Source organism: Pyxicephalus adspersus, chromosome 5, assembly GCF_032062135.1.
Source record: "Pyxicephalus adspersus chromosome 5, UCB_Pads_2.0, whole genome shotgun sequence".
Classification (NCBI taxonomy): Eukaryota; Metazoa; Chordata; class Amphibia; order Anura; family Pyxicephalidae; genus Pyxicephalus; species Pyxicephalus adspersus.
In genome coordinates, this window is record NC_092862.1 from 1,704,354 (window position 1) to 1,731,957 (window position 27,604).

A 27,604-nucleotide genomic window follows, 5' to 3' on the forward strand; every position below is an offset into this window, starting at 1 on the left:
GGTGGGGTTGTAATATGAAAGCCGGGATCCATCTTGCTTTGTATGGGTTCAGGCTGGTGGTGGGGTAATGGTGGTGGGGGGTATTTTCTTGGCACGCTTTGCACATCTAAGTACCAACTATGGTATAAATCCCACCGCCCACCTTAGTATTATTGCTGACAGTGTCCATCCTTTATGGCCCCCCATAGGAAACTTGCACTATGTCACAAAACTCAAATCATCTCAGACCGGTTTCATGACAATGGGGTCACCTGACTCCAATGGCCCCACAGTCACTGGATCTCCATCCTATGGAGGACCCCTGGGATGTAATGAACGGTAGATTCCCATCATGGATGAACAGCTGGAAAATCTGCAGCATCAGCATAATGCTATCATGTGAATATGGATTAAAATCCCTGCAGAATGTTTCCAGAACCTTGTTGGACCCGTGCCTGGAAGAATAATGGCAAAAGGAGGTAAACCCGGTACTAGCAAGGTGTACCTAATAAACTGTCCGGTGAGCGTGTGCTATATATGTGTGTATTGTATTATTGTATTATATTATTGTATTGTATTATTGTATTGTATGTATGGGCTTGTATTGTATTATTGTATTATTGTATTATATTATTGTATTATTGTATTGGCTGTATGTTGTATGGGCTGTGCACGCTCTATATATAATCTGTGCATGGAAATTTGTTGTCCATCCTCAGTGGCCCCTTGGAGGTGACACAGAAGCATTGAAGGTCCTGAGAAAATTCTGCATTTCCTGATCTCTGTGTAGATAAGATCCCGGCCACATCCCGACCCTGAGGGGCCACATCTGTCATTTCTCTCCGGATAGGAGGAGTGTAGTCACTGCATATAGCAAAGAGACAAAGACCCCGAATATCCATTATACAGAGAGAGAGCAGCAACAGGTAAGATTCAATTCTGTGTATTAGGTGGAGGAGAGGTCGGGGTGTCCCCATATCTGTGTATAAGCAGTAGAGGTCCTCCTGCCCCATGTGTGCTATGAATGTGGTATTGGTGTTCCCAGGTTAATTATGTACAATTTACAGTTATGAGGGATAGCTGACCTGCATTTGGTTAGTTGTTTGTTTCTTTTCGAGAACTTATATCTCTCCACAGCATTTCAATGGGATTCAGATCAGGACTTTACCTCTGACTTTTCATTTTCAGCCTCACCCAGGTGGATTTGTTGGTTTGTTTCACCTCATATCACATTGGACAATTCTTCTCCACCTTACCATCTTATCTCCTTTTCTGACACCACGACTGCCCACATCTTGCAGCAATTGTTACCGGAGTCACCGGCAGGTCATGTGATGACATAATGGACCTTAATTAATAAAGCTCTCCAAGGCTGAATGGGATACCCTTTTATCAGTGAAGCTGGGTGATCCAGAAAACCTGGAATGGATTTAACTCAATGGAATTCATGAGCTATTTGCTAGAAATAGTTTTGAATCCTGGACCAGAACCATTCCAGGTTTGCTGGATCACCCAGCGTCACTGATGAAAGTGTATCCTCTCCAGCCTTGGAGAGGTTTAATAAATGTATTCATTCTTATCATATATATATTATATTCAATGAGGTGCAGATTGGTCACATGGTGACAGTTTGGGGTTCTTGCAGTGTAAATGTGCTGGGTCAGCAAATCCTGAACATATTATCATGTGACTCGTAGAATATTGTCCTTACAATGGAATAGCTGAAAGCAAATCATTTGGAGATCTTTTTAAATCTTTTACCTATAGATGTATTTATAAAGCAATAAATCTGACATTCACTGAAACGTTCCCTGGTGGAGAATCAATTACTGCGGGGGGGGGGGCATGCCATGATGCAATAGTTAAACCCTAATAGGACAATCGGAGTTTCCTTTAATATTAAACATTTTCCTGCAATGCCCAGAACTTCTGACTGCATGCGGCTCTTCCACTGAATATTCGGCAACGATAATGATTCCAAAATATAAATGTCATTGTGTGTGTGTCATTATGGACCAATAGGCAGACAGAAGGCATGGGGGTGACACAGAATTGTGAGATCTGATTGGTGTCACCCGCTAACTCTACAGAGATTGGCTGATCTGTTCTTTGTCTGTCAATTCATGATGGTGATTGGTCGTTTCTCTGCAGGGGTCCCATCTGTCCTGATCTGCCTCCCCACCCTCTGGATCTCATGGTTGTTGGATTTCACCGATGACAACATGGCAAATCCTCAGAGAATTCTTCAGGTTCTGCTGATTATCCTGCTGGTGACAACAGCCCAGAATGACCTCACAGAGGAAGGCGATAACATCCAATCAGAATCCACTACAGCAGAGACCATCCCCCGAGGAGTCAACAGATCCACAGCACAGGAGGGCGAGGATCTGTTATCAAGGCAATCAGCTAATAATGGAATCCCTCTCCCAGACCGAGAGCCTGGAAATGAGCTGAACACCAACTCTCTGCCACCAGGGGCCACTCAGAAGGTAAGTGTGCGTCAATAGTGGAGAGGCGGGAACGGGAAGAGAAGTTATAAATAGACCCTTGGACATTTACAGGTTTAATTCTGAGGTCATGGGTGAGATCTGATGATGTCATGATGACATCACACATCAATAGAACCCATCGGACTGTCTATACCTGAGGATGATATCACACCGGTTCCTTCAGTTACCCCCTAAGGAGGTTCTTAATATTGACCCCCTAATCAGGTCACATGATTCTGTTTCATTGGATCATACAGGTGTAGTTATTTTTGAGAATGGATACATTGTATCAGTTTTTATTACCCTGATATCTCTATATCTGTGGATTTAACATTCACTCAGTGTCTGTGAATGTTGGGAGGAATCAGGGCCCCTCCGCCGCTCCCCCTGCATTCTCCTCTCCTTCTTTAATTGCAACCTGCTGTGCTCTGCTGTCCCTGGAGAAGGTGGGGGGGTCGTAGGAGCCTCAGAGGAGACGGGGAGGGGAGGTTGTACTTTACACGGTCTGTGGCCCTTCAGGAGTTGGGCCCCTGAGGTGACATGTGACTTCTAGGTTGGTGATTTTTTTGGCTTATTTCTATCCCTTTCGTCCCCCCTTTGTCTCTCTGTGCCCCCCCCCCACTATGCATTACATTCTGTGCTCTCCTGTGATTGGTTGCAGCTTCACTAAAATTGAAGGGTGGGAGCCGCACATGGTCTGTGGTTGTTTATTGGACAGCTGGGGCAATAATGGGGCCCCTGGTGTGATAGTGTGGAATGGGGTGGGCTCTACAGTGCAAAAGTAGGGAATTCATCATGCTAGAGTGGGGTCCTGTATTATGATAATTAGGGCCCCATAGTGACCTATAGAGAAAGGGTGGCGATGTTAAAGACCTACCTGGTCCCTGTATTTCTCTATGTGTCTGTGGTCTTCCCGTTGCCTGATAGCCTATCTGCTAGGCTGTTTAGTTTGTTTTGCAAGCTTTTGTGGGGGAAAAGGTTAAACCCAATAAATAGAGAAGTGACTTACCTGCAGAAAAGAGAAGGGGGTTTGGGCATGCTGAATCCCGGGCTATTTTTTGACTCCTTGTTCCTGAAGGTGAATTTTGGGAGCCTGGATACCAATGTCCATCCCATGTGGGTAAGCAGCGTCAGAGCCTGGATAGAGCCCTTTGCAGATTGCTGGTTAAAGGGAAATACACTAAAGAGGGGGAGATGGTCTCATTGTAGCCTTCCACTATACCTGTGATCAGGTCTGAAATCCCTGTAGAAATGGGGAATAGAGAAGTCATACCTAGAGAACAGAACAGCAAGAAAAGAGCTCTACCATAGTATCTGCAGGTCCTTCTTCTGCTCTCCGCTGGCACTCAGAGACTGTGTCACATCGGCTCTGCAGGAAAGTTTGAAATATCTGAATGGCCGTAGATTACCTGCAAAGGTGTTGGGTACAGGACAAGGGAAGTGGAAGGACACTTTCACTGGGGTACTGATATGAATATTATTTGTTGAATTGGATGGTAGTGACTCTTCTGTATTCATTGTAGGTCTCCATTGTTCTTGGTATTGATCACCCTGAAGGTAGGTACACTGAGCATGTCCTATTATTGGTCTGCATGGAGTCTGCATGCTCCGCTCATGTGTGTTGGTTGTTGCAGTGAACATGTGAAGGTTATTGGCATGCATCCTTGCAGTGTGCAAATGTTGTGACTTATGGTACCTGTGAGCGCTGCAGGTTTTTATATAGATTATTATACGGTATGAATCTTATGATCTGTATGTATGTCTTGATATGGAGCGTGTGCACAGTGCTGGGTTGTATGTTCTGCACACATGGAGACTTCCTATGTTACATGTTCTCTTTATTCTTACAGATGTTGATGAATGTGCAGCTGTAGTGCCCCCTTGTGGATTATTTGCTAACTGCACCAACACCGCTGGTTCTTACATTTGTCGCTGTCATCGGGGCTTCCTAAAGGGTTCCCAGGGGTGTGAGGGTGAGAACTACTATTCTATTGTCTGTTGTGCCTTCTACTTCTCCTACATTTTTTGTTTTAATTTAAAAAATGACCCTGTTTGTCACACATGCTAACATTTTATGGTTACACAGTATTTATATAGCGCCAACATAATATGCAGTGCTGTACAAAGTCCATATGTCAAGGAATTAGCTGTCCCTCAAAGGAGCTCACAATCTAATGTCCCTCTTATAGTCATGAATGCAAGGCCAATTTTTGAGGGGAAGCCAATTAACCTAACTGCATGCTTTTGGAATGTGGAAGGAAACAGGAGGAACCCCAAGCAAACAGGGGGAGAATCTGCAAACTCCATGCAGATAGTGCCCTGCCCAAGATCCGAACCTAGGACCCAGTGTTGCAAAGCCCGGACTGATAACCACTGAGCCACTGTGTTGCCCACATTGCAATGAGTCCCTGTAATATAATTTTATCACTTCCTATATTGGCTATTTTGTGTTAAACTCCCCGTAAAATATATATTTCCATATATCTAATGCATGCAATGGGTAGAATGCAGATTGCAGTGCCTAAACGTCTCTTCTTCCATCAGATGTGGATGAATGCCGGCTGGCGGAGGTGACCGGGCTCCAGGCCTGCCCTCCCCATTCCACCTGCCATAACACCTTGGGTTCCTTCACCTGCACCTGCCATGATGGCTACGTCTTATCTCTGGGAGGGAAAATTTGTGTCGGTGAGTACCAGGAGGAAGGGGCGAATGTAAGGCAGAAGCCTCCATATATCTGAATTATAGAATATTCAGCAGCAGTCAGTGGAAGTGTTTGTTTCCCATTACAAGAAAATACATCTGAAGCTAGGTTCACTTCAATAATAAACATGCAAAGCTCTAGGTGAAGAGGGCTGCTACCAAATATTAACTTTCACAGGTTGGCACTCATATGGACACTTTAGGAAAATACTGGAATTCTTATACTTTGTTGCCTTATCCTAACATAAAATTGTATAAATAATTCTAGAGCTCACTGCATTATAACAGTAGTAGTACCTATCATTATCATCATGATTACTTCTCATCTATTATAAACCTCAATGGGTTCTATTTATAAAACAGGGAATCTTCCATGTCCATGTGTTTCAATGGCAGTAATTTATTCCCACCAGGGAATGTCAGATTCTCTGCTTTATAAATGAAACCCAATGAGTTATCATAGTTTCCGAAAGTTTCTGCCAGACAATGGAAGCTGTAAAACAAGCTGCTCTGAGCTGTCTTTGTAGATAACCTGTAGTGCTTTGAGAGTCCTTTGTTTTGGGTAAAATGTGCATGAAGGTGACCCTGATATCTCTGCTGACCCATTTCTATGGAAGGTGACCATGATATCTCTGCTGACCCACTTCTATAGGAGGTGACCCTGATATCTCGGCTGACCCACTTCTATGGAAGGTGACCCTGATATCTCTGCTGACCAATTTCTATAGAATTTGACCCTGATATCTCAGCTGAACCACTTCTATAGGAGGTGTCCCTGATATCGCAGCTGACCCTCTGCTATAGAAAGTGACCCTGATATCTCTGCTGACCCACTTCTATAGAAAGTGACCCTGATATCTCTGCTGACCCACTTCTATAGAAGGTGACTCTGATATCTCGTCTGATCGACTTCTATAGAAAGTGACCCTGATATCTTTGCTGACCCACTTCTGTGGAAGGTGACCCTGATATCCCAGCTGACCCACTTACCCACTTCTATGGAAAGTGACGCTGATATCTCGGCTGACGCACTTCTATGGAAGGTGACTCTGATATCTCGTCTGATCGACTTCTATGGAAGGTGACTCTGATATCTCGTCTGATCGACTTCTGTAGAAAGTGACCCTGATATCTATGCTGACCCACTTCTGTGGAACGTGACCCTGATATCCCAGCTGACCCACTTACCCACTTCTATGGAAAGTGACGCTGATATCTCGGCTGACCCACTTCTATGGAAGGTGACCCTGATATCTCTGCTGACCTTTTTTTTATATGTATGAAATTGAAACTTCTGCTTTTTTTTACACATTTACAACTAGTGTTGATGCAAACTTGAGTCACTGATGGAACATTTCTTGTATTTAAAAACATCTGGGATTCTGACCACCTAAACTTTATGCAGCTGTTTTTAAACCAAAGGCACTCATCACTATTTGACCTATGATGGCAATAAGCTAAAAGCTGGCTAAACTGAAACATACAAACACCCCATTATATCTAATTTTATTTTTTTGTAACACCAATATGATTGGGAATCCTTCCCTGTAGCGGACTCGCAAATAACGTTGGCCACCTGTTCATTTACAGATGTGGACGAGTGTGCCGACAATCCATCCATCTGTTCCGGAGTCGGCGTCTGTCACAATACACTTGGGAGTTATCTTTGTGGTTGTCCTGCTGGGTTTCGTGGTAATGGAACTTTCTGTGAAGGTGATTGTATAGAATGATTACATGGGACATAATGGGGAACTTGGGTGAATGTTTGGAGAATATTATAATATGATTCCCATGCTTTTATGGTTATAAAACAGATGAGAATGAGTGCTCCTCCGGTAAACATACCTGCGACTCCAATGCTCGATGTGGAAATGTAATTGGATCTTATTTCTGCCAATGTTATCAGGGGTTTATTGGAGATGGTCACGCCTGCTTTGGTGAGAATAAAATACTTATGTTACAGATTTCACCTGTCCCCATTTATCTTCCTCTATCCACCCCACACCTCACCCATCTTCCATTACCATTACCTATCCAGCCTACACCTCTGCTGTCCATTTCCCTCCTCACCTGTCCTAACTCACCTTCTTACCACCTGAAACACCTTACCTGTATTCACTGATCATCCTCTATTCATTCTTCACTCTACCCTGTGAGAATTATCATTTTTTTTATCCATCCCTGCTCATCATCCTCTGTCCATTCCACACCTCACCCATCCCTACACATTCTCTTCAAATTATCCTTCACCTTTCTTATCCTTCTGACCTGACACCTCACCTGCCCTCACTTATCCTCTATCTACCTCCCTCCACCTCACCTTCCTTACACATACTCTAAGTCCATCCTGACTTATATACCTGACCCGACTTATTCTCTAATCACCTACCACATCACCTGCCCCCACCTATTCTCTACCCTATCTACCCTACCTACCTCACTTGTCCTTGTCCATCATCCTCTGTCTACCCCATGTACCTCACCTGTCCTCATGCAATATCTTCTTTCCACCCCACACACCTGACCTCCCATGCTTCATGAACCTTAATTCACCCTACATCTCATCTTTCTTTACTTATCATGCAATTTCCACCTCAGATGTCCTCAGTCATCATTCGATATCACCCTAGCACACCTCACCTGTTCTTCATCATCATCTTCTATTCATCCCACCTGTCTTCAACCAATATCCTCATTCCACCCCACACACCTTAGCTGTCACCCTTCATCATCCAGTATTCATCCTGCATCTCATCAGTCTTCACTTATCATTGACTATCCACCTTGGCTGTCCTCAATCATCATTCAATATTACCCTCCCACACCTCACTTTTCCTCATTCAATATCATTTTTCCACCCCACACACCTCACCTGTCATCCTTCTTCATTATTTACCCCACACATTTATTCTCACGTACTACCCCCTATACACCCAAGTTGTCCACCTCACATGTTCTAATTCATCACCTTTTATTCACCCCACAACTTACCTTTCCCCTTCTTTTCTTATACCTCACCTGTCCTCACTCATCATCCATCAACTCCCCATTCCTCTATATCCATCATTCCTCTACTCTCCATCCTTACCACTTCCTCATTCCTCGGTGTTATTTCAGATATCGATGAGTGTTCTGCAGGTAACGGTGGCTGTGAGCATTCATGTGTGAACCAAGCTGGAAGTTTCCAATGCCATTGTCCCCTGGGGTACCAGCTGGAGGAAAATGTCAGGAACTGTACAGGTATGAGCAGGTCATGGCTGGCACTTTTGTGTGGAATATTCTGTGTAACTTTATTATTTATAAACCACTGAGATAAAATGAAACAATGAAACAATTTACACTGTATCATTTCTACAACTTTATGACCACACTTTCCATGAGTCTCTGCTGCCAAATGATTGTTTTCCATTGTTTGTGTCAGATATTGATGAATGTCAAAGTGAAAATGGCGGCTGTCAACAGATCTGCAGGAACACGGATGGTTCTTATGAATGTGCGTGTCGGATTGGCTTCCAGCTTCACGTGGACCTCCGTCAGTGTGTGGGTAAGAGGTAAACCCCCCCGTTACTGGTTACCTGAACCCCAAGTTACCGATCTTCATTCAGAATCATGGCCATTCATTATTAGTTATTTAATGTGTGACTTTGTTCCTCTCAGATATTGATGAGTGTAAAATCAACAACGGAGGCTGTTCTGACATCTGCAACAACACAGAAGGAACATTCCAATGTCTCTGCCCTCTTCACCAGGCCCTGGCCAAAGATCTGAAGACCTGTGTCAGTGAGTACCAAATCCAGAAAATGGGGGCTACCATGGGGGCTGGGGAGCTACGAGTGCAGAGACCCCGACTTCAGGATCTCTATTGAGTGCAGAAGATGAAGCCAAGATCTTACAAGAAGTGGCAGAACAAGGACCTCAGAACCTTTATTAGTAAATCCAACAACTGGAGAGGTGTTGGGGGGTTCTGGTAAAAAAATGACACCCCAAGACTCCGGGGTATAACACAAGGAACCTTTCCATTTTCTCATTAGCATAGGGCTGATATTTGGGAATTTAGTTCCGTAGGCTGGAGAAGTACAAGAGTTCATTGAGTTCCACCAAAAGACAAAAAAACATTGAAAACTTTAAACCAGCATCTTGGTCCAAAAGAAGGTATTTGAAATGAAAATTTGAGAATGTGTAATGCAAAGAGTGAAATACAATAATTCCTTTATCCATAACGCTACAAATAACGACTCCTCTACTCTATGGTATCGCATAGACATCACGTCTTGTGACTTGAAGAATGGCGGATGTGAGCACGGGTGCAGCGAGCGTCAGGAAGGTGGCATAGAGTGCAGCTGCAGGGCAGGCTGGGTGCTGAGCAACAACCGGAGGACCTGTGATGGTAAGAGGCTTCATCCCTCATATTGGGGCTTGTACTAGTTTATTATCCATAGAGAAGACATTTCCATAATCCGGATCTTTCCGTTTTCCGGCATGGATTTAGGAGCACATTTTCAAATTCACGCTGTTTTCTGGAGACGCTGTTTATGTTTATGGTGCTGTACTCCAGAATCAGCTGTTTTGCTTTTCTTCCATAAAATGAAGCTGTTCCTGCTGCTGAGATTAATAGCTTCTTGACTAGTGTAGATAAGATAAAACCCCTGAACCCACTACACAGGCAGGTAGTGAGTGGAGGGGCACAGTGAGAGGTTGGTGTGTATGGGCAGGTAGTGAGTGGAGGGGCACAGTGAGAGGTTGGTGTGTATGGGCAGGTAGTGAGTGGAGGGGCACAGTGAGAGGTTGGCTTGCATGGGCAGTTAGTGGGCTTAGTGGCAGAGTGAGAGGTTGGTGTGCATGGGCAGGTAGCGGGTTGAGTGGCACAGTGAGAGGTTGGTGTGCATGGGCAGGTAGTGGGTTGAGTGGCACAGTGAGAGATTGGCGTGCATAGGCAGGTAGTGAGTGGAGGGGCACAGTGAGAGGTTAGTGTGCATGGGCAGATAGTGGGCTGAGTAACACAGTAAGAAGTTGGCGTGCATAGGCAGGTAGTGAGTAGAAGGGCACAGTGAGAGGTTGGCGTGCATAGGCAGGTAGTGATTGGAATGGCGAAGGGAGAGGTTGGTGTGTACATTTTATTTTCCTTTCATACTGCATATTGGGCTCTTGTAATGTGTTGGTTACAAAAACACCAAACCATGTATCGGTGCTGGAGGCTTTAGCCTGATAGCCTTTTATTTTCTCCCCTAGCGGTGTGTGATTTGCCATGCAGTAATGGTGGACGTTGTGTGGCCCCAAACACTTGCCAGTGCCCATCAGGGTACAGCGGAGAGCAATGTCTGACACGTAGGTCACGTTTTGGTTGGGGTACCGCATGCCCGAGTGAATACAGTAGGTGATATTTCTAAATGTCTGTTTGTTCCCATTTCCAGCGCTCTGTACCCCATCCTGCCTTAACGGAGGGAAATGTATAGACGTCAACAAGTGTGTGTGCCCCAGTGGGTGGCTCGGTGCCCGCTGCCAAATAGGTGAGAAATTGTCTTTGTGTTGTATTTGTGATGAGCAAATATTGGATCCCTTAAAATTACGGATGCCCATTGTGACTTACAGCACTGCCACTCTGGTGCCAGCAGCGAACTCACAACCATTTGTCACGTCTTCAGTTTCTGAAGTGTGGTGACCTCAGGGTCACTGATGTCCTATCAATCTCTCCTCTGGCAGCTGCCTTTGTTTGGTCCATTGGCACACATAAGCACTTTTTGTTTTATGTTTGCACAGCACTGATCACTGTGACACAAAGGTTGTAGGTCCTTGGACCTGTGCTAAAAGTCTGATTAGGGGAGGGCAAACTGCCTATTGGTTAGAATCTCTCCAACCCGTGGGGTCTAACTTCTGTGAGCTGGCCTAAAAACATAAACAAACCAAGCTGCAGCCGGTCCTTAGAAGAATGGGATCACTTGGTTTCAGCCAGGTTTACCAAGTAAGTGTGTTTTAGCCCCTGCCTTTGGCTTTGCATCCTGGGAAGGGGGTGAGGTGGTTAAATCCCTTTTCTCTTCAGGGTATAAAACCAAGATGAGCTTCCTGTCTACTTTTTGGGTTTCAACTTTTGTCCATGTTTTTTAATGTGTGCACATACTGCAAACAGAAGTGACTATGAGGAAGACAACCCCGCAGTTGGAACTTGCAAAATGCACCAAACTTTGGTCACTTGTGATGTCACCACTAAGCAGCCCCAGTCCTTACAATTGTTGGGTGCCAAGGGTGGGTCCAGTGCCGTGCCACACATGATAGCAGACACGTGTATGAACATGCTGTATGGGTGTTCTATGGCACCTTTCAGACCTCACGGACCACTAAAATAATCACAGGTCAACAAAAAAATTAGTTTTGATAATCTTCAGAAACCACAGCAAACTTTTCTAAATTAGTTTTTTGAGTAGATTTCAGATTTATTTTCAGTTTTTACAGTTCCTGAGTTATGATTACTATTTATAGTTAACATGCATGTATTTTGTACTAAAAAGTAAGCGCCATTCAAGTGACTATTAATACATCTTCAGTGTGAAGTAAAATAAGACACACTGTGGTATAGATCTACTGAACAGTGTCAGTCAGGTACCATTGTTTCTTCAGAAATGCTTAAAGTATGATTTTTCTTATGTTTGGAAACTTCTCAACAAGGTACAGAAAACATGGAGTTTGATTTACCCATGGCCTTTACAAGGTTCTTCATCAAGCCTAACTTTATATAGAGAGGTGGCAGAAATATTTTATGGGGATTAACCAGAGGCAGAAACTTGAGACTGCTTGTTCCGGGCTTATAGGTATCTCTTGGTAGCCAATCACGCTTCCCATAATGGTCTCCCTTAGATAGGCTGTCTCACAGGCATAGGAATCAGCAATATTTTGTGAATCCTCCTTGCATTCCCATCAGCAAGGTAGTACGTAGCTTTAGACCAAACAAAAAATAATAGTTATCAAAGTCAAACTCTATTTGATGCCAATAAATATAACAGTAAAAGAAAATACACAGTTAAGGTCAAACTTATCTAAAAGAACATAAATTTGCAAAAATGGTGCACATTTTTTGTGGACCACCAAAATGTTTCTTGCAGATGACTGCTGTTCTATGAAGCTCGGCTCACCACGGCTCATTAACCAAATGCAGTATGCATTGTATAAATAATAAATAGATAAAAGCAAAACAAATGTTATTTGATCTAAAAAATCATACTCCCCAGTAATAGGCTCTGCTTCCACAAAAGGTAAAATAAATACTGTGTTTGAAATAAACTGATAAAAAATTCTGAACAGACCGATAATGCTTCAGTGGCAGAGTGATAATCCTGCTGGGTTGGAACCAATAAAAAAAAAGCAAATTGCATTAGAACTTCCTTTAAAAAATACAGTTTTTGCAGCACAATGCACCTCCATGCAGTAAATAGATTCAAATGCGCCCAATATGCCAATAAATTCACTGGATTACTCCCCCAAAAATTTACCTTAGATCATGTTCGTAGCAGTATTGTAACACAGATTCATCTGCAGTGCCAACAGCTCCCATTCTACCAAATCGGAGCAGTATGTGACCACGCTGTGCACGTTTGCATGTGATTATGTTGTGGTTGCAGTGCAGTTCCTGGAAGTGACGTGTTATTTTTGACAGTTCATTTTGCTTCTCTGAAGAAGAATTATATTGCAAAAGCAAGGACAAATGCATACAAGCGTGTAAACCTGCAATGCTGTTTGCCTCTCTGGCCACATAGCAGCACTTTGCTATGCACATGAGACCCAATTACTGCACGGTTTACTGTACTGCGCTGCTGAAGCTGTCAGTAGTGTTGGTGTTCGAATTCAGGTTGTCCTTATATTCGACCCAAATATGACTGTTCGAATTTGGATAGACCCGACCCAAAAAACACGGGATTCGACGGTAAAAATTTGGGAAAAAAAATTGTAAAAACTGTGTTTAAAAAAAAAAAAAAAAATCATACTCCCCAGTAATTGGCTCTGCTTCCACAAAAGGTAAAATAAATACTGTGTTTGAAATAAACTGATAAAAAATTCTGAACAGACCGATAATGCTTCAGTGGCAGAGTGATAATCCTGCTGGGTTGGAACCAATAAAAAAAAAGCAAATTGCATTAGAACTTCCTTTAAAAAATACAGTTTTTGCAGCACAATGCACCTCCATGCAGTAAATAGATTCAAATGCGCCCAATATGCCAATAAATTCACTGGATTACTCCCCCAAAAATTTACCTTAGATCATGTTCGTAGCAGTATTGTAACACAGATTCATCTGCAGTGCCAACAGCTCCCATTCTACCAAATCGGAGCAGTATGTGACCACGCTGTGCACGTTTGCATGTGATTATGTTGTGGTTGCAGTGCAGTTCCTGGAAGTGACGTGTTATTTTTGACAGTTCATTTTGCTTCTCTGAAGAAGAATTATATTGCAAAAGCAAGGACAAATGCATACAAGCGTGTAAACCTGCAATGCTGTTTGCCTCTCTGGGCACATAGCAGCACTTTGCTATGCACATGAGACCCAATTACTGCACGGTTTACTGTACTGCGCTGCTGAAGCTGTCAGTAGTGTTGGTGTTCGAATTCAGGTTGTCCTTATATTCGACCCAAATATGACTGTTCGAATTTGGATAGACCCGACCCAAAAAACACGGGATTCGACGGTAAAAATTTGGGAAAAAAAATTGTAAAAACTGTGTTTAAAAAAAAAAAAAAAATTATAGTAATTTATTGATTGGTCGTGTTTTTTTAACTAACTTTTCTTTTACAGGTTTTCCCACAATGACAATATGATTCCCACCGCTGTGCATTTACTTGTCCCCATTCATCACCTGTAGTATCCTCTATTCTTAGATAGGGAAACTCTATCCAAGAATACATAGTAGAGCGCTGCAACAGCAATCACGGTTGCCATGCTGTGCATCCACTATGTATTCTTGGATAGAGATTCTCTATCCAAGAATACAAGGCACTACAGGTGATGAATGGGAACAAGTCCCCATTCATCACCTGCAATTCCTGGACATTGTAGTAGAACTGCGGAGGTAATCTGCAATTCAGTTTCCACCTGACGTCACAGTGGAACTGAACTACAGATTACCTCTCAACTTCCACTGAATGGGGACTTGTCGATCGAATAGCTGTCGAATCGAATAGCGAGCTATTCGACCAACACTAGCTATCAGAGCTATATAAATGTATAAATACAAATTTTACTTACTGTACACCAAATTAACTTTTACACAGCAATCATACATGACCACAAATGTATCAACCTTTTCTTCTAGAGCCTGTACGCTGCGAGAAGCCGTGTCAGAACGGGGGTCGGTGTGTGGGGTACAACGTCTGCCGATGTCCTGCTGGAATTCAAGGAACGCAGTGCGAAACGGGTGAGAGGTGTTATCTATAAAAAAAAAAAGTGGACAGTATTTCAATATTGCCATGTTCACCCCAGATATTCACCTTGATATATATCCAAAGCACAGTGCAAATCCAAAAGGCCCTACATTATACCCGCCATGTTACCCAAAACCCTCCAGTATTCTATTTTATTGTTCACCTCTCTTCCAGCTGTCCCGGAGCCCTGTGTACCGCCCTGCCAACATGGGGCAACCTGTAAACCCTTCAACAAATGTGAATGTGCCCCTGGCACCGCTGGACATCGTTGTGAGAAGCTGTAAGTAGCTCCAGGGGGGGGGTCAGTCAGTGGGAATGCACACGCTGGTTTTGGGAAAATCTGGGGTAAAATGTTTTACAATCACACTGGGAAGACTCCATTGGGGGCAGAATAATTTGTATCCAAAAATAATAACATTATATATTGCAGCTACCCTGTCCATCGATGAGGTGGCTGCTTTGGTTTACCTGTCGCAGGGTGAAATGCTTTTTCATTGCACAGCATCAATAGAAGGGCAGTGTTGTCATCCTTAAGCAGGAAATGGTAAAGCTAGAATTTAAAAAATTACTAAAATTTTAATAGTTATGAGAATAAAGAAAAAATAGGCAAAGTGTGGCTTTTTAAAGGTATATAATGATGTCTTTACTTTTAGCTTAAGAAAGTACAGTAACAGTGGTAGTACTAGAAAAAGTTAGACTCAACAGGTATGCATATCAGCTTAGGTTATCAGTTAGGTGCAATGGCCCCCACCCCGATGCGTTTCGCTGTGTGGCTTCATCAGGGGAGGTAGAGACCTAAACTAATTTATAACATGACAAAGGGAAACATTGTACAATAACATTGGGTTCAAAAAAATCAAATTTATGGTTAATTATACACTGCAGTTATTTAGTTTTAATACTTTGATCAACTTTGCTATTTATGTTTAATTTATGTTTAAGTATATGCTGAAACCATATGTCTTTTAGATTTGAAACTGATGTAATTGTACAATGTTTCTCTTTGTCATGTTATGAAGTAGTTAAAGTCTCTACCTCCCCTGAGGAAGCCCAACCGTGAAACGTATTGGGAAAGGACAGCCTGATTTTAGCTTTATGACGACGATCATATAATCAGATTTCACAACGCTGAGAATTCTTCTGATTTATTATAACCCTTTACTGTTCCCCGTGCTCTCACACAGGACGTGTCCCATTGTTACCACCAAGCTCAGCACCTCCAGAGCTATCCGCCAGGGGGTCAGGGAGAGTTATGTGGAACGTTGCGGCCCCCTGGGGGTCCAGCTGTGCACCAAATATCGGTGAGTACTGGCTACATTTCCAGATAGATCTATATCATCAAAGCTGACTGCCAGTCATCCAAATTAGGAGCAGGCACACCGGAATAGTTTGTACAGTCACAGGAAGCAGTCAGTATGCACCTTTTTAAGCAACAATGGAAATAGTGAAAGATAAGTGCTGACCAATTTCTGAGAATTTATGCTGCTGACTGCTACACTGCACTAGCACGTTAATGGTCGTTATAACAATGGGATCCCTATTGACGCATACATGAACCCCACTACTCCTGTGTTGTTCAGTTTCATTCCATCTGCTGCTGCACCATTGTACAGAATTAATATAAAGTAAGAGGTCAGCCTCGCACACATTGCCCTCCAGAGGCTTCCTGTATGTGTGTATGGGTTGAGAGGAACAGATTGGGTTGGTGGTCCTTGCACATGTTGTGAATGAACAAATAAACACCTAGGTGGTGCCTTAGTTGTGCAATGATGCTTTCCCACTCCACATTACTTCCCGGACCAACACGGTGCTTCCATCCCTTTGATGACTACAGGGAGCCTCTAGGAGGCAGTATGTGCAGGACGGACCTTCCACCATATGCACTATGCATAGCCTTTTGCCAAATGTACAAAAGTATTCAGTTTTTGTGGGGTTTCAACTTTTCCAAGAGTTTGGGATCCCTTTCAGTGCATGTCTCAGATTCTGCTCTCTGCTCCCTCATTTATCTAGATTTGTACTTGGTTTTGGTGCTGTTGGTCCTTCTGAATCTTGGTTTGCTCTTGCAGGATCAATCAGGTCCGCGTGTATGTCCAGGCATACGTGGTTGGCTATAAAATCCAATGTCCTACCAAGACCTGAGCATGAAGAGGACACAAAGCTCCCCACCTTCCCCGACATCTGGCTCCAGGACCCACCAACATCCCTGCAGAGAAGGAGGGCAATACACCAAAAACCTTTCTGGCAATTGTACCTCGTATCAAGAAGAGACTGAAACACAGAATGATGGTGGCCAATACAGAACACCAAACATTTTTAATTGTTTTCTTTATTCCAATATTTCAGATTAAATATTTTGACATTATGGGAAAACTGTATGAAAGCTGTGCCAACTCCTTTCTAACATACAGTGAAGATTTGGATAAAACCCCTTGAATTTGCCCAAAATTGTTCCAGGGCCTGAGGGCAAATCCTCATACTAGGTAAACTTCCTAAACCCCCTGTAGCATATCTAAAAGTTTCAGCATTTCAAAAGTCAAGCTTTTTGGATCAGGGTCTAATACAGAAGTACAATGGTGATGCTGCTTGGGGGTTTTGACAAAATGAAAGATTTTATTTCACCAAAATTTCTGTAACAAGTGAAAATTTTTGGGCAAAAGGAAATCATTTGGAAGAATGCAATAAAGATCAATGGGAAAGGTAAAATTACTTTCATTTGGACTTTAATTGTTACTGAGAACTAAGGCAGCCTTCTTCAACAACCCTGGATTTGTGCCATATCTTTTTAACTTTAGAAATGCACATAAAATGTAAAGTATTTTAAAAATGGTAATCAAATATAATAAAGAGAACAAATTATAAGTACAAAGAACACCAAGGAGCACATTTGGAATCGAGAGCAGATAGAGATATCCATTACTCTTTATTGGTATGGTTCTAGCTGGTGGTTTTTGTTGGCTTGGGTGACTGGAGGTGGAGAAATTGTGCTTGCTGGGGGTTACTATGCTGTCTGGGGGATTTATTCTGCTATCTCGAGGTCTATTGCACTTGCTGGGGGATATATTACTGTGGGTTACAATGCTAGCTGCGGGCTTTTGTGCATTTACTAATAATGAGGATCAATTTCAGTTGGGTTCACTGACATCCGAATAATGACAATATTCTGCAATTTGGTGTACCAATAAACACTGTGGAAGAGCACGGGGCACTAGTAACCATGTTGGGTGCTTTTGATATAGCCGCAAAAAAATCTCCAATGTGATCAGGCAGTGATCAGTGACTTCATCACAAATGTCCATGTGCTGGAACAGACTCTTTTGGAGCTCCTGAGTCACAAGAGGAGGACATTGATGGAGGGAGAACATAAAGGCCTGTCCCTGTCACATCAATGCCAACTGTGCACAACCCAACAATGCCGGCGAAGTGACCTTGACACAGAAAGAGAGTCTTCCTTTCACTCTTTTGTCTTCACCCATGGGACCCAGGTGCAGGAACAGGAGGAGGATTTTGAATTCCTTACACATGGATGGGGGAAGCAGCCAAAGGAAACAATTATTCTGCCTGAGCCACATAACATTGACTCCTCCGGGCAGTTTGAGGCACACAAATACCTTCTATTTTTTGCAAAACGACCCTTGTATCGTTTGCATTAAAACATTGACTATTACTGAGTGGCCACCTTCTTGGATCCACGCTACAAGACCCAAATGCCGGAACTAATTCCAGCAGAGGAAAGGAAAGCCAACGTGTGTCACTATTATAACCTTTAAATTTCAAAACAGAAAAGTGCTCTTTGGTTCAAGAATAATAAAAAATTAAATAGAAGAACATTTGTTAGCTATAGGAACAGGTTGCAGATAACCTTTGGATACTCCACACAAATTTAAGGACAGACATACTGTATTTTCTCACTGATCGGATGCCCTGGATGACCAGGAGGATGATATGGGCCCGGGATGGTGCTGCTTAGGGGGTTTATTGTGTTAAACAGTATGGCTGTGTACAGAGGACTTGTGAATGCAATGTGCGGCACCTGAATACTACAGGGGAGTGGAGGAGTGAGCACAAAGCACTGACTAGGTAAGCAAACTTTAAAATAAAGGAAATGGATTAACATTAACACACCCTACTGCACTTAAAGCCAAAAGTGAATGTAGGAGTGAACAGACACAGAGAACTAGACGTAAGTTTGAATTTTATTTTGCTCAGCTTCCGTGAGAGAAAGTTGTTCCAGTTTTTAATTTTTGGGAAAAAAAAGGAAATCAACCCAAAACTTGCCTAGGGATTTAGCTAACCTGACCCATGCTAAAGTATGCTGAAATTATACATATTAAAATCACCAACTATGCGGCTTGCTTGTCAATAAGCCCACAGATAGGAAGTTGAAAGGATCTATTCAATCTTTATCAGTACACCCTGGTCAAGACTGGAAACTGCCTTCACCTCTGATGCGTCAGGGGACAATTCTCAAGAAGACACGCACACGAGGTATGTGGTATACAAGAATTGTCCAAAGTTTATTGATGTTATTGATGTGTCATACACTTATATAGTCACTTTTGGTTAGTATTGTGCAAGTGCAAACAAATGAGTTATACAATACATACATACATAAATGGTCATAGCAACATTAGGGATATATCTGTCACGTACGCTTAGAATTTAGAGAACTCACAAGTTCCTATTTTGACTTATGGTTACACATGTTTCTTACAGATAAGACCCCTGACAGTTATAGTTTGCGACATGCAATAGTTTCTTCTATTCTTCCTTATCCAAGCAAAACAAGATATCTCCTAATATATATATATATATATATATATATATATATTATATACACAACTTACATGGATGCTGTCAGAACAAGATGGAGGTTTCTACTCCCTTCAATCCACTCTTAAGTCAGGAATATGACTTCACACACTGGCAACCGCAATGTCCAACTTTGGATGACTCTCGGGCAAGAATTTGGGAATATAGAGCCAGGTAGTTAGTGTAAATGTTACCTGTAGTAGGTTTAGTAACTCTTGAGACACAACACAGAATAAGCTTGATTACTACATATATTACAAGAATAATTATTACTATAGCTAGGACTAGATCCTTTAACCACCCTGACATCCACCCAAAGTACTGGTCCCATGGGTTGTTTACCCCAGAATTCCTTTTCAACTCTTCAGACAGATTTTCAAGTTTCTTTATGGCTATAGTCACTTTTCCCATCGGTCCAGTGTTATCTGGGATATAGGTACAACAGGAGCCTGTGTTCTCCAACATTTTACATACTCCTCCTTTCTCTGCTAGTATCATATCCAGGCCCACACGCTTTTGTAAGGTCATGGAAGCTGTGGGGCCCAATTCTTCATCAATTCCTATTAAGGCATCTCTTTTGTAATTAACAAACCTCTGTTGATTATAGACGATATAGTTTATACAATCAACATTTTTATTTACAGTGATTATAGGTATAAGTGATTCGAACCCAGCCTTCACCTGGTTCCTAGCCTTGAATTCATCCGGGACCCCTCTTGGCACTCCTATGGCATCTATGTAGACATGTGGGTCGAAACTATCCAGAACAGTCTCCCTTTTTGTTCTGTGTGTTGTTTCACTTACATGGTCAGCTGTTTCCACCAATATGTGTTATGATTTTAGAGCATTATGATTTTAGCAAGGGCGCATTCCCTATTCCACACCCCCGAGAGTTTCACCCTCATTTTCATATCTCCACATATCCAAAAAATATCTCCCAGAGACTGGGTATGGTTCTGCAGCAATGTTAGGGAAACGTTCCTGTAAGAGGAACAGTATCCTTTGGTAAAATTGTCCAAGAACTTCCCTGGGCCCTCATAGTTCATATAACTAGTATAATTTCCAGGGTAAATAGTAATAAGTTCTGTTGGCTTTGTCTCCTTACTAAGAATTGGGTACTCCTTTTTCCATGTTTCACATCCAGTGTGGTTGGAGGTAATATTAGTATACAAACTAAGAAAACACTGTTCTGCTTCTTGGGGAAGGACAAGGGGAACAGTTCAACTTGTCAGATGACTGAAAGCTTGTAACATGGGTTCAGACCATTTAATAGGATCAGGCATTTCAGGTTTTGTGGCTTATCTCAGGATGTTATCATAGTAGGAACTATCAGCTATTCATTGGCGGCATGAACCAATCATACCAAGGAAAGTTACCATGTCTTTCTTGGTTTGTGGACGGGGCAGACCCATGACAGCAGTAATTCTGGCATGGCTGATTGTCCTCTCACCCTTTCTGAGAACAAATGTGTAGACACCTTATGACCACAGTCATGTAACCACTTGAGCAAGCTATTACAATCAATCTGGCAGGCCTCCCGAGTAAAACTACAGATGAGGAGGTCATTCACATACTGTAGAAGGACTGAACCATGAGGGGCAGTCCAATGACGCAGGGTAGCTTGGAGGACAAAAGAGTAGACAACAGCAGAGTCTACATAGCCCTGGGGCATCCTACACCAAGTATACTGGCGATGTTTAAAAGTAAAAGCAAAAAGTGGCCGTGTCTCCTTGTCAACTGGGACAGAAAAAAAAGCATTCTTTAAATCAATCACGGAGGAGAACTCCACATGTGCAGGTATGGCTTATAAAAGAGATGGCACATCCGGCACCACCAGAGCAATGGGAATGATCTGGGCATTTACTGCTCGCAAATCTTGCACAAATCTAAATGTGTTGTCAGCCTTCCTCACTGGGTTAATTGGTGTGTTATAAGGGTATACAGTTTCTTCAATGACCCCTGCTTCTAAAAATCCTCAGAGCAGAGGTTCCTTGCCTCTTTCTTTCTCGGGTGAGAGTAGGTATTGTTTAATATATACTGGTGCTGATCCTGGCTGAAGCATGGCTTTGTACGGGGTGCAAGAAATAAGACCCACATCTTGGTGTGTAGTGGCCCATACTTCAGAAGGTACCTGTTCCGATCAGGTGGTTCAGGCTGTGTGTATAAGAAGTAATTTGCATTAGGTACATGGATAGGCAACAGTTGATGTTACATGTAGGCCACCTGTTTTACTGATTCCTATCTGTAACCTTAAAGGCACAAACAGATCCCTACCCAATAGGTTTACAGGGCAATTAGGAATTATCCTGAATCTGTGATTCAAAATAGGTCTGTGGTGATGAGGATGATCGATAGTAAGAGGTGGTGTCTTGTAAGATTTTGTGAGTATCCCATTTATTCCCCTTGAGGGTTCAGCATTTTCTCTCGGACCATTATAATAATCTTCACATCGGGTACTGCAAGTAGCTCCTGAATCAACAAGAAAAGGTAGAGGTCTCCCTTCTACATTTAAAACAATTAATCGCGAATCTTTATAATGGTTTGAGATCAATGTAAATGCTGGGATACTATCTCCGGCAGCATCATTGTGACTTTGGATGTTCCCATGCTACGGGAAAACGTGGCGTATTGTTTTGAGGTGGTGGTTGGTGTGTCTGTGGCAGAATATGTGACTGGGGTTGCTCCTGTGGCTCCATGGGGGGTGTCACCTATCTAAGGGGGAAGGGACAGCGACTAATCCAATGATCTGTCCTTCCATAATTAAAGCAGTCGGTGGACCCATTCCTAATATTACCCCTCTCCCAGTATATGCTCCTCTCCATCTTCCCCGGCCCGGTCCCCTACCTGGGAATCTGCCCCTTTGTGTTTGGTTAGGGGTAAAGGACGGGTCCTGGTTCTGATAATGAGCTTCTTTTGGCTTGACGACTTCAAAGCAGCCTGCTGCCTCCTTTTCTAAAAGTTTGGAGTCTATGGAGACTGGGCCAATTTCTTTGACAGTCAACTGTAAGTGGGGTTTAATGTTAGTAAGAAATGTCTGTAAAGGCATGGAATGCATATTGTTCTGGATGCTCATACCAGCTTCTAGGCTCCAGACGTCATTAAATCTTTTCCAAAAGTCTATTACTGATTTTCTTGACTTTTGTGAACATGCCACTGCAATGGGGAGGGAGGACCTAGTTTGGAAACACCTATCCAACTCACAAGTTCCTATTTTGACTTGTGGTTAAACAGGTTTCTTACAAATAAGGCCCCTGACAGGTTTAGTTTGCGACATGCAATAGTTTCTTCTATTCTTCCTTACTCAAGCAAAACAAGATATCTCTTAATTTATATATATATAGGACAAAGGTTCATCTGGAAATACAACTCACAAAATGGATTCTGTCAGAACAAGATAGAGGTTTCCACTCTCTTCAGAAGTATAAAATGTTGCATACACATACAATGTATTCTATTACTCAGCCAGCAGGTGGAGATATTTCCTATTTTATAGATGTTTTCTTGTACCTGCTTTGCTCCTTTGTTCCAAAAAAATCCAATTTGCAGAATTGAGTAACTTATGCTGAGGATTCTGCCCTGTTGGATGTCTCCATTATTAGTCTGAGTGAAAGATGGTGGGGTTGTTTTACAGAACATGTTTACTTTCAAAATTAGTTTTTACTTATCCTGAAGTGAAGCATAATTGTATCCCATTTACTGAGCGTCAAGTGAAGAGGTTGTGTAAGTGGGTGTAGGTAGGTGTGTCCTTTTTTAATAGTATGGCACATTAGATGGTTAATCTCCTTGGCATTTTTTGCATTACATTGCATTTTTGAGGGGTTAGCACCATTTGATTTGCACAAAATGCCTTTTACTTTGAAGGTCTTAATAGTTTTGAGATGCAAATAATTAGGACAAAAAAACAGAATATACGAATGTGCATAAAAAGTTACCTTCCAAAATCCAAACTTTGTAGAGCCACCATTTGCAGTACTTACAGTTGTACATATCCTGGGGGGAGGGGGGGTTCTATATTCTTAGCACATCCAGCCATTGCCTGTGTCATCTATTTCTAAAGCCAAATCTGCTCCAAATCCAAATAGCAATTCTCAGATCATGCCACAGATTCTCAATTAGACTGAGGTTTGGGCTTTGACTAGACCATTGTAAGACATTTAAATGTTTCCTTTTTAACAAATACATTCATTATCCTGATGGAAGGTGACCCTTTATGCCAGTTTTATATTATCTCAAGAATTGCCCTCTAGTTAGTGCCATCCATTTTTCCTTCAATACTAATCAATTCCTGCCCCTGCTGATGATAAATGTCATGTCACAGCTCCTCTAGGGCTGCGGGAGTGATCAGGGGAGCGGAACTGTCAGCATTGTAAAGTTCTGCTGACTGCTCTGCTCCCTGATTGGCTGAGTAGAGGGAAATCCTGATGATGCTTGAGCTGTCATCAGGGTTTCCTATTTCTCAGCCAATCACAGAGCACTAGAGATGAATGGGCACAAGTCTCCCCATTCATGTCTAGTGCTGAATGGCTGAGAAACGGAAAACCTCAGCCAATCACAGAGCGCTAGGGGTGAATGGAGAGGCTTGTCCTCATTTAACCCTTAGTGCCCTGCAATCCCTCACTGTCAGGAGGATTTCCAGGGCTGTGCTCATTGCAACCCTGGAAATCCTCCTGTCATTGGGATAACATGTATCCTTTTATAATGTATCTTTTTACGTCTGTTTGGAGGATGTAGAAGCTCTACACAGTCCTGAAAAAAACCCGAATTTTTCCTCCCATTGACTTTAATGGTGTTCGACATTCGACCACCCTAATAATTTTGCTATATTTGAGCGAATAGCTGACGAATGGAATAGTGAGCTATTTGACCAACACTAGTCTCTAGGCTGTAGAATTACCAGTTTTTACCTCCAGAATTCTGTTTTATCCTATACATTCTAAAATTAGATTAAAGATACTAATAGAACTTACAGCGGTGTTTCTTGGCGAGTAAAACTACCTGTCATCGTGGATTCAGCAAGAAGGTATCCATCAGTACAGACCGGGTCTCAGGACGGGTAACTTGCACAAATGGACATTGGTGACAGAATAGAGGTGATGTTTGTTAAAAAACATCTTTTACATTACAAGAACAAGTCTAATTGCATGTGACTGCTACTAGATATACAAAGAGCAGGATAAATGAGAATCTTCCTACCCACCAAATGAATGAGAGCACTCTCTGTTACTCTCTGTTTATTATTTCGAAGGTAGTACCTGCTGCTATGCTTGCCAGGGTTGGGAAGACGGGTCAGCCCCTCGTTGGGTTTACATCTACTTTAAAATTGTTGGTTTGTTATTGGTAAAATGCATGATATTTCTTAACAATTGTGCAGCTACTATCCACTAAACTTTACAATCTACTCTTCTCTACTCCATTTTATCATATAGGACACATTGACAGCAATTCATGGCCCAATGCAGAACTGGAACCCATTTCTGGGTCCTCCTAGTGTTCTTTATAACTGGGGTAAGTGGCTCTGTGTTTGTATAGACTGAATCATCCTGAAAATCTTCGCGAGCGCGGATTTTATTGATGAATCAGGGGCATTGTGTTTGCACAACTGATTGGACTAGACAGGCACATATTACTAGCTGCCAAGTTAAATATTCTACCATACTGGAAAACTACTGATTCTCCTGCATTGTATACAGTAATAGTTGATGTAAATATGAGCGTATGTTTGCAGCACTGCATCATCGGTTACCTGGATTCAGGAGAGATTGGACCTCTTGATTATTAAATCCTAAGTGCACAGTTCAAAATTCTTCAGATCTTTCATGGTTATACTTCTGAACAATTGTAATGATCTTTGCTTTTTCTAGTTATCTATTTTTCTGAATGTTGTTTAGGTAAAAGATGTTCGGTGGTGTCCCTTTTTGTTGCCCCTCTCTTTTCTTTTCTGTTTCAGACCCATAATCCCCAGGTTTTTCCAACTTTTCTAGAATTTGATGTGTAACTTACCCATTTTTTGGGGGAATAATGTAGGATAACTGTGACATTCGTATATTGCTGTTCATTATGTTATTGGTATTATTATTAATATTAATAATAATAAACAGGATTTATATAGTGGCAACATATTACGCAGCGCTGTACATTAAATAGGGGTTGCAAATGAGTAATACAGACAGTGATACAGGAGGAAAGGACCCTGCCCCGAAGAGCTTACAATCTAGTATATATTATATCTAGTATATAATGATATTGTTATTGAGTGATATGAAAGCTGATATCACCTAATCAATATAAATCAACCTGGCCACATCCCTACCCAAAGACAGAAAACACTTTGAATCTTCAATTAATGGGACTTTTACAGACATTTTACACATTCTATAAGATCTTTGAATTTAAAATAAAAAAAACTTTATTTATTACATCTTTTTAAAGATAAGAACTGATAAATAAAAATTTTTTCAAAAAAATCCACCTTTTATGTATGGGTGTCCCCACTTTTATCTGTGTTTCACAGAATTGAATCCTTGGTAGAGAATAACAACCAATGATGAACATTAGAAGGAGGTGGGAAGAAGCATAGAAGTTGTGAGAGAAGAATGTGAGAGAGGAAAAACTTTGAGCTGATCAAATACCGAGGAAAAATGGGCTACAAGGGGTGCTACGGCTTGCACAGGAGTAGTGTGAGCCCTGAGAAGGGCCAAGGTGCAGACTCTAAGCAGTAACTAGGTCTTCTCCAGAGCCCCTAGTGGTGAGGATGTTGCACTGCTGGTTACTGGTTCTGGTTCGACAGACATAGAGGAACACTGGAACAGCACAAGGGAATTGGTTGGAAACAACAGACTGGGCAGCAAGGGGTTAGGACAGGAACAGGACAGGGAGAACACTGAATTAAACAACAAGTGTACAGGAAATGCTCAGCAGAGCTAGGGGGCTCGGTACTAGTCGAGACACATTGCTCGAACGCTGAGTGCTGTGTCTGAGCTAGCTAAAAAGCCAGGGGTGGTTAACAGGCTATTTCCTGATTGGCCGTTGGAATTTACGAAACTGATAAAGCTTGGGATTAGAGGCAGGCCCAGGGTCAGTACTGTCCACATGTGCAGGGGAGAGGCGCCTGCACTTTAGCAAGAAAGAGGTAACTGTGACAGTGATTATGAATGAGGATAGGAGAGGGGAGACAAATGGTCATAGACAGGGGAGTGTAATCTAAGCATGACCCCTTGGAACAATAGATAGAGAAGGCTTAGCGTCTCTTGTGAGACTTTAGTTGTAAAGAGGAGACAGAGCAAGAACTGAGGGGTGGAGAGGAGCAGAACCTGGCCATCTTGCACTGGGAGAGGATAAAGGAGAAGTAAATTGTGGACTGAATAATGAGGAGAGGAGACAGAGAGACAGCTGACGGTAGATGATATGAGATATTTTATATATAAACTGTCAGTTATTCCCCCTGGGTCATTTTCTCCTGTGTAGCAGATTTTTGCACAAGCCATGAATACTAAATAAAGACAGAATGGTGTCTAACACCTTTATTTTTTAATGTCAGCGGTTTTCTGCTTGGGAGTTTGTTTCCACTATGGCTGAAACAATATCTGGAGACGACATATCATGGACTGCATAACACTGGAAGGAGCCATAATAGCTACCATAAGGGAGGATAGGAAAGGCCCCTAAGGAAAGCATATGGCCCACTGGCAGGATGGATATAGTCGGAGTAGCATGATGTCTATATAAACTGGAACTGATAGCAATAAAAATGCTTTATCTTTTATAATCTGTAGTCAAGGTGTGTCATAATGGATGATTAAATAGTCCCATATATACATTTGTTACGTTTTGTGGTAGAAACCAATAGAGGTTAGTATGAATCTGTTTTGCATCACAAATCATTAGATGCAGTAGATGGTGCACATGCATTACTATGTAAGCAGAGGAGCCAAAACCAAGAAAATATAGTGAATCGCAGGTCCTACTGCTCTGCTTGAACCATGGCTGGGTAACAAAACTTAGGAAGACACAAAAACAGAGATTTTAAAGCATGCATGCGCCATGTTTAACTTGCAGAGATTTTGCAATAACTAAGAATATGAAGTTCGGCATGAAGTTACTTGCACTGCTTCAGCCTGAGCACCTGTATGTTCGTTTAAAATTTTCTAAATACATTTCGTTGTTTTTTTAATCATATTTATCCTGCTGAACAAATTATGTTTTCTTTTAGGTTTTGTACAGGT

The 27,604-nt window shown here is 42.1% G+C and overlaps 1 protein-coding gene across 1 annotated transcript; it reads left to right on the top strand.

Annotated features, from left to right (window-relative positions):
* Positions 1-2,134: 2,134 nt before the first annotated feature.
* Positions 2,135-17,419, top strand: LOC140331868 (uncharacterized). Its single transcript, XM_072413203.1, has 16 exons — positions 2,135-2,468; positions 3,992-4,025; positions 4,319-4,441; positions 5,013-5,153; positions 6,759-6,881; positions 6,983-7,105; positions 8,286-8,408; positions 8,590-8,712; positions 8,826-8,948; positions 9,430-9,555; positions 10,398-10,493; positions 10,580-10,675; positions 14,465-14,566; positions 14,748-14,853; positions 15,758-15,874; positions 16,640-17,419. The coding sequence occupies exons 1-16, from the start codon at positions 2,202-2,204 to the stop codon at positions 16,710-16,712; spliced, it is 1,896 nt and encodes a 631-aa protein (XP_072269304.1). The 5' UTR covers positions 2,135-2,201; the 3' UTR covers positions 16,713-17,419.
* Positions 17,420-27,604: the final 10,185 nt, after the last annotated feature.